This window comes from Corvus brachyrhynchos, unplaced genomic scaffold (assembly GCF_000691975.1).
Source record: "Corvus brachyrhynchos isolate BGI_N302 unplaced genomic scaffold, ASM69197v1 scaffold85, whole genome shotgun sequence".
In the NCBI taxonomy this organism is placed as follows: Eukaryota; Metazoa; Chordata; class Aves; order Passeriformes; family Corvidae; genus Corvus; species Corvus brachyrhynchos.
The window spans coordinates 52,816-61,066 of NW_008238634.1; the positions used below are offsets into that span (position 1 = coordinate 52,816).

At 58.2% G+C, this 8,251-nt stretch overlaps 1 protein-coding gene across 1 annotated transcript in view; it reads right to left on the bottom strand.

Annotated features, from left to right (window-relative positions):
- The window catches only part of LOC103617746 (homeobox protein notochord), a 2,265-nt gene extending 2,054 nt beyond the window's left edge, over window positions 1-211 (bottom strand). Inside the window, 1 exon segment of the mRNA XM_017737370.1 lies at window positions 196-211. Coding sequence (XP_017592859.1) covers window positions 196-211 — 16 coding nt within the window.
- Window positions 212-8,251: the final 8,040 nt, after the last annotated feature.

Here is an 8,251-nt window from a genome sequence, read left to right on the forward strand (position 1 = left end):
GGGATGGCCCCTCGCCGTGCCCCCTGCCCTCGATACAGGGTGTCCCCTTCTGTGCCCCCTGCCCTCGATACAGGGTGTCCCCTTCTGTGCCCCCCTGCTCTCGATTGGGGTGTCCCCTCCATGCTCTCTGCCTTCAGTGGGGTAACTCCCCGTGTCCCCCTGCCCTTGACTGGGTGTCCCTCCGTGTCACCTTACCCTCGATGGGAATCATGCCCCCAAGTGAGATGGTGTCCCATGTCCCCCTGCCCTTGACTGGGTGTCCCCCCGTGTTCCCCTGCCTTTCATTGGGGTGTCCCCCCGCCCCTGGGGCAGAGACCCCCCCGTGTCCTCCCACAGGGTGACATTGGCCCTGAATTAGTCAGGCAGGAGGATCCAGGTGCCCAGGGGACAGCACGGGACACCCAGCGTCACCCCAAGGCCACCAAATTCCCGGGGGGGGACTTGGGGTCCCCCTTGGCACTCGGAATTCTCTCCCCGGCCTGCACCCCCTGCACAGTTGCTTTTGGGGGGGTCAATACACCCCGGGCCAGCGAGAGGAGGGGACAGGCCCAGGGATGCCCCGGTGGCGGTGGCAGAGGCGGGGGGCTCTCCCTGCACCCCCGAGCTCGGCCCGCTCGGCTGATGGGATTCAGATGGTCATTAGGGTCTGAGATTCCTAAAAATCCCGCAGCTTTCCTAATGAGCTGGGAAAAGTCACACCTCGGCCGGCGCGGCGGGGGGCGGGCCCCGGTCAAAGCCTCCCCCGGGGCTCGGGGCTTTATTGGGGAGGAAATGGGGCGCGGGGGAGTCGGGCCGGGGCCACATCTGCGCCACAGCAGCCCCCTCGTTCGGCCTTCCCGAGGGACAGACCCAGAACCTGCCGTGCCCCAAGCTGGGAATGACCCCGAGCATCGCTCCGGAGCTGGGAAAGTCATTACGGGGCGGTGCCCGGGCCAGGAGCATCCCCTGCTCTGCGGCTTCCCGGCTCCTCGGGGATGGAGGTGGACACCGGGACCCCCAGATCCACGGCACTGGGGCACCCCCAGCCCGGAGCCTGCAGGTGAAGGCTCCCAGGGCGGGGTCTGTGCACCAAAAATACATAAAATCCTGCGGCGGGCACTGTGCTGGGGCGATGCCACATCCCCTGGAGCAGCACAGGGACCCCATCCCGCTGCCACTGCGGTGGGGGCGAGTAAAGGCCCTGGGGAGGGGGCAGAGATGAAAGGGCGGCAGATTTGGTGTTACTGGGTCTTAATTACGGCCTTGGGAAGATAAAAAGGCAGCAGGCCCTCGGCGGGCTCGGCTGTGTTTGGACAGGAGGCACTTTCCCTTTTTTATTCCTTTTTCCTCTCCTCTGTTTGACGGAGCTCAGCAAACACCCCAGGAACCCTCACACAGCCGGGTGGTCCCAGGATGGGGGTGCTCAGGATCCCTGAGCACCTGTGGGATCAGGATCCAGGTGATACGGGGCCGGAATGGGGATACTGGAGCACAGTGGTGCTTTGGGATCCATGGGGATCAGGATCACATGATCTGGAGCTGAAATGGGGATCCTGGTTGGTGCCCAGTGGTTCTCTGGGATCCATGGGGTTGGAATCCGGCTGATATTGGGCTAAAATAGGGATACGGGGACCCAGTGGTATTTGGGATCCATGGGGTTGGGATCTGGATGATTTGGGGCACAAAGGAGATAGAGGTACCCAGTCGTTGTTTGCTACCCTTCAGTTCTTTTCCAGGTGGGAGACTCCTGTCCTGGAGAGATGGAAGGGAGGTGTCAGAAATTTGGGGAGGTGCTGCTGTGCAGCCAAAGAGCAGGGAGGGCAGGAAGTGGGGTCACTGCCCACAAACCCAGTGTCCCCTTGCAGCAGGCCGGGATCCAGGAGCGAGATGTGAATCCAGGGATGGCTCCTGCCTCATTTTGAGGTGTAATTGCCCAAGGCTCCAGCTCCTGAGCTAATTAATGACAAAGCTGCTCATTAGTCCCGGCCCAGGCGTCTGGGCAGGTGTGGATTGCAGAGGGACGGAGCCTCCAGGACCCCTGGACAGGCTGGGGGCAATCCCGGAGCCCCAGGACCCACCTCGGGTTTGTGCCCATCTCTGTCCTGCAGCATCCCTCTGTCCATCGTCCATCTGTCCATTGTCCCTCTGTCCATCCCGGCTCCCAGAGCCTTTCACCCACAAAATCCCTTTGCATCCGACTGCCAGCCCTGCACCGGGGGCCGCGGACACCCCCAGTTTGCAGGAAAAGGGACTTTTCCACCAATTCAGCTGAAATGACTGGAAAACAGGGAAGTGTTTGGATACCCACTGCCATCAAGTGGCTGAGGAGGATCCAGACCTGACCCTCATCCCTTGTGGGATCATTTTATCGGAATTCCACATCCTCCCCCAAGAAAATCCTCTCTTTTTTACGGTTATTAAAGGTCTCACACCCGGGTTTGGGATGCAGAGCAAAGCCCTCCCTTAAGCATCCCAAGGCGGGATGCTTGGGATGCAGCTCCACTGCTTCTCTCCACAGGCCTGAGCCAGCTCCAGGGAGCTTTTCTCAAGCAGGACTTGGATGTGCACAGGTCACCCCAGCTGTCCGAGGGTGCAAAGGCAGAAAAAATAAGGAAAAAAACTATTTTTAAAGCCTGGCAGATTTCCCTGACCTGAGAAACTCCTTGTGCAGGAGCTTTTGGAAGCTGAGAACTCCAACAGAGGAATTTCTGCAAATAATGACACCTGTAGCTGAATGATACGGGAGAGAACATGCCCCAAACCCCAGACTGGGGGTGTCCTGCAGCAGAACTGGGCAGCTGGGTGCTGGGAAGGGTCCTCCTGGGACTGGGAAGGGTCCTCCTGGTGCTGGGAAGGGTCCCCCTGGGGCTGGGAAGGGTCCCCCAGGGCTGGGATGGGACAGGTCCCCCCCCAGGGCTGGGTTTGAACCCATCCCAGGAATGGAATGGTTTCCCAGGGCTGGCATGGATCCCTCAGGAATTGAGGCTGCAGGGATATGTAATGTTTAAAGCGTTTTCCATGCACCTGAAGGAAAAGTGCTGATTTTTTTTCCTCATAATCTTCATTATTTTGTTTTGGGGCTTTTGGAACTGGGGTTCTCCTGCCCTTCCCATTCTGCTTGGGTCCTGCTCCCTACCCAAACTCCTTTGGATGCTGGTGGTGCCGAAGGAGCCACTTCCAGCAAAAAATCCACTTTTTGGAGAATCTGGGTCTGATTTCCAAAGGCACCTGAAGTGCTGAGCATCTCTGACCCACAGGGACCCGGGGCACCCCAGTAAGGGAACATCCCAGTTAGTGAGCATCCCAGTTAGCAGGGATCCCACTTAGGGAACATCCCAGTTGGCAAAACTCCAGTCAGCTGCCAGCTAAAGAGGGTCCTGTCACCATCCATCCCAATCTGCTGAGCATCTCTGACCCACAGTGACCCGTGGCACCCCAGTAAGGGAACATCCCAGTTAGTGAGCATCCCAGTTAGCAGGGATCCCACTTAGGGAACATCCCAGTTGGCAAAACTCCAGTCAGCTGCCAGCTAAAGAGGGTCCTGTCACCATCCATCCCAATTAACAGGCTGCCAATTACTGGGAATGCCAGTTAGGGCCGATCCTGCTGAGTGTATCCAGAGATCCCAGTTAGCGGGATCCCAGTTACAAAGCCTCCCAGTCAGCGGATGTCAGAGGATCCCCACTGGGAGGTGCTGCAGGGGAGGGTCCCAGGAGGATCCCAGTGAGGTCCCAGGAGGATCCCAGTGAGGTCCCAGTGAGGTCCCAGTGAGGTCCCAGTGGGGTCCCGGCGGAGCCGTTCCCTCAGTGACCGCCAGAGGGCGATCCCAGACCGCGCTGGGCCCCGGTGGCACCGGGAGGGGACAGGGAGGTGGGGACAGGGAGGGGGGGACAGTGGGATGGGGACAGCGGGGATGGGACAGTGAGCTGGGGGCACTGGGATAGGACAGCGGGGATGGGGAAAGTGAGGTGGGGGCACTGGGATGGACAGCAGGATGGGGACAGCGGGATGGGGACACACCAGAAAAGGACACACCAGAGTGGGACACCCTGGGCTGGTGCAGTGGGCTGGGGGACACCAGGCTGGGACATACTGGCATAGGGGATGGGACATAATGGGGTGGGACACACGTGTGAGGGTGGGACACACTGGGATGGGACAGTGGGATGGGACACATCAGGGTGGGTTATACTGGGATGGGACAGTGGGATGGGACACACCAGGGTGGGACACACTGGGATGGGACAGTGGGATGGGACACACCAGGGTGGAGCACTCTGGGGCTGTGACACCCCAGTGCCAGGAGGTTTTTCCCAGGATGTTTATCACGGAGATGATCCCAGTGGATAAAGGGGGGTGACGAGCTGTCCCCTCTCCGTGCCTTGGTGCCATGGAGCCACGCAAGCTCTGGCTGAGCCTTTGGGTGTCGGTGTGGGACGTGTCCCAAGGGACAGCAGGGCTGGGGACGATGGGAAGGGGGAGATTTGTCCTTCACATGCTGATTTCGGGACAGCAGGACCAAACTCCTCCGAGTTCCCCCTGGAATCCTCTCCGGGGGGTTGCAGCATCCCCAGGGCCACCAGCGCCTCTGTGGGTGCCCCTTTTCTCACCATCTGCCCCCCGATGCGGGGCGGGTCAGTGCCCCTCCATCTGCCCAGCAGGAAAGTCACACGCGGTGTCATTGCCAAATCCAGAGGCGCCCGCGGAATTGATGGTGCCGGATTTCCACCCGGATTTGTCAACAAGGCTCCTTGGCCTCCCCTGGAGCCCCCTTAATCCCCCACACAATTGCAGTTTGCTGTGCAAACAGCGCGGGGGGGGCCAGGCTGGGCTCTGCATCAGAAATGTGTCCTTTGGGGGGGCCTTAGTGCCGGGGCTGAGCCGGGAGTGAATCCCAGCATCGCTAACGCGGGATTGAGGCGATTCCAGAGCCGGCGCCCTTCACTAACCCCAATCCCCGGCGGGAATGGGGGGGCCGCTCCCGCCCCTATTCCCACCTTATTATCCATTGATTGACTTCTAGGAAGGGTAATAACATCGAGGGATTGATGCTCTGAATCCCGGCTGGAGATCAAATGGAGCAAATTTTCCATGTGGGATCTGCTGGATAAAGCCCAGAGCGTCGATTTTGCCCCCTGGAAGGGCAGGTGAAGGGGACAGGGGGCAAGGGAAGGCAGAGGGGAGGGAGGAGCCTCCAGCCCTCCCCGCTCCACCAAACAATCAGAATAAAAGCAAATTATTTCTCCCATTTCCCTTGCCGAGATGAGCGATAAAGCGTCCATCCCGAAAAGCGCCTGATAACGCTTTAATTTCACTGCGAGGCCTAAAAATGCCATTTCTACGCAAAGCAGGGCCCCGCTCTGCTCCCCGGCCAGCTTTTGATAAATGTTGGGTGATTTTTCCCTTCCCTTTCTGCCGATTCCCGTTCGCTTGGCGCGGGGGAAATGCCCCCGGAGCTACGAGCGCCGCACAATGAAGCAAAATCATATTTTAGTCAAAATAGGCAGACGGCGCTCGCAGCCAACTTTCAAATTAGCATTTTGAGGGCAAATATGCAGCAATTTGAGATAATGAGGCCTGATTATTCAATCCAATGAATGTTAAATAGGCGGCGAGGGCGCCCGCGCCTTATCTCCCCCGCTTTCCATTTATTTGACTTTAGTTTAGTTTTAATCGTTTCCCATTTGAACTCTTTATTTGTCTTGGCTCAGGCCCCCTTCCCCCACACTCCCTCCCCTCCCACGCTCCCTCCCTCCCTTCCCGGGCATCCCTGCGCTGCCAGCTGGGATTCTGCAGTGGGAAACTGCCGGCAGCGGCCTCCATCCCTTTCCCGATGGATGTGCACGAGTTTTGTCGCTTGGATTCCAAGAAATTGGGGCTGGTGGAGGTTTGGGTGTTGCTGTCAGTCCCGGGCCGTGTGTCCGGGTTTGGGGGGTGTTTTGATGGTGGTGGGAATGTTTGCAGGGATGTGGAGCCTTGGGGAAGAGATTCCATGGAACCATGGAAGGGACCATAAAGATCATCCAGTGCCATGGGCAGGGACACCTCCCACCATCCCAGGCTGCTCCAAGCCCCAGTGTCCAGCCTGGCCTTGGACATTCCCAGGGATCCAGGGGCAGCCCCAGCTGCTCTGGCAATTCCAGCCCCGCCCCGCAATTCCTTCCCAACATCCCAGCCCAAGCTCCCCTTTCCCACTGGGAAGCCATTCCCTGCCTCCTGGCCCTCCAGCCCTTGGCCCCAGTCCCTCTGCAGCTCTCCTGGAGCCCCTTTAGGCCCTGCAAGGGGCTCGCAGCTCTCCCTGGCTCCTTCCCTTCTCCAGGGCAACATTCCCAGCTCTCCCAGGCTGCCTCCAGAGCAGAGGGGCTCCAGGCCTGGAGCAGCTCCGGGGCCTCCTCTGGGCTCTCTCCAGCAGCTCCACGTCCTTCTGCTCTTGGCCCCAGGGCTGGGGCAGCTCTGCAGGTGGGCTCTCACCTGAGGGGGCCCAGGGACACAATTCCCACCTTTCCTGCTGCCCACGCTGGGATCAGCCCAGGGCTGGGGGTTTTGGGGTCGTTTCCAGCCTCTCACACCTTTGAGGTTCTGCGTTCCCAGCTCTGGCTCTTCCTTCACCTCTTCCCTTCCCTCCAGGGCTGTCGGTGCAGTCGCTCCCTCCCTGGCTCCCAGCACCACCCTAAAATGGCTCCAAAGGACCAACGAGCTCTGGGAATGGGATCCCAGCCCCCCAATCCCACATCCCATCATGCAGCTCCCGACGTTCCTGCAGTGTTTTCCTTCTCTCCCTTGGAAATTCCATTTCTCTGCAGCCCCAACAAGGAGCTTTTCCCATCCCCACAGAGGGGTAGCTCCAGGCTGGGTAGCTCCCAGGGCGAGCAGCTGGGATGGAGAGAGGGATTTGGGACCAAAAGTGGAGGAAAAGAGCAAAATCATTGTTTTTGTGTTGTTTTCCAGCTTGTTCCTGGGATGGGAGTGGGGTTTGTCACGAGTCCCCATCCAGGATGTCACTGCAGTGTTTTAGGGGAGCATCAGGGAGAGCTGGGGGAGGGAGATTCCGTGGAGGAGGAAGAAAAAATCAAGTTAATCAAAAATTGAAGGAAAAGTTAAAGTTGAGGGAGAAATGAAAGGAAAAAAATAAACTAAAATTGAAGGAAAAATGAAATTACAGCAGAAATTAAAGCTAAAGCAGAAATTAAAGTTGAAGGAAAAGTTAAAGCCAAAAATTAAAGTAAGAGCAAAAATTAAAGCAGAATTTCACTGAGCCCAGCTCGCTGAGGATGCTGCGAAGGATCCCCGAGTTCCCTTTGATTCCAGAGTGGAATAAAAAATACAGTAATTGATTTCAGGGGTAATTAAAAACCCTCCTTATGCATCATATGCAGAGGTGAGCATGAAATCAAAGAGATGAATAAATAAGAGATAAATAAATAGGAGCAGGGCAGGGAAGGTGAAGGGAGATGGAAAAAAATCCCAATTATGGAGGTAAAAGATGGGAAGTAGCGGAGAGGAGATGTGGCGAGAGGAGAGATAATCAGAGCATAAAAAAATGGGGGAAAACAATCAAAAGAAGGGAAAATCAAAAGCAGATGCTGAGCAGGGATAAGAGGTGGCCGGCAGAGCGGGAACAGGCCCTGGACTGGAGGGATAATTGGATTTTAGTGCATCTCAGGGGCGATAAGAAATTCCCAGTGTAGGTTTTTTATTCCCCTATGAAGCATATTTTAATGGGGTATTTGAATACGGCTGGGGCAGCACATCCCAACGGAGAAAACACGGGATTTTCCGCAGTTTGTGCATTTGCTTGGAGGCTTCTCGGGGTGAAATGTGGCTCTACCTGCGCTCAGCACCCCGTCAGCAGCGTTTGGGGTGAGCAGGAGCCCCAAAAGCAAGGAAAGGGACTCGGGAACCGCGGAATGGGGGGGCTGGAAGGGACCTCAGGGCCCGTCCGGTGTCCCCGCGCTGGAGCGGAACGGACGCCCCGGGAGCCGCGGGGCCGGAGCGGGAGATGGGAGCGATAGAGCACGGCAGGCTGCCGGAGCTCTGGGGCAGCGGACGGGGTTTAATGGGATGTTGGGACTGGGGCCCCCGCGGGGACTCTGGTGTCCCTCACCTGCCCCAGCCTGGGAAGCTTGGGACGGGGAAGGGCGCGCGTGGCTCGGTGCCACCGGGATAATCCGTGGGGACACTGGGAATCTGCTCCCTCGTGTGCGTGGTCACAGGAGAGCGGCCCGGGGGGGGCCGGCAGCCGGGGGGCACACACAGGGGGGGGGGGGGGGGA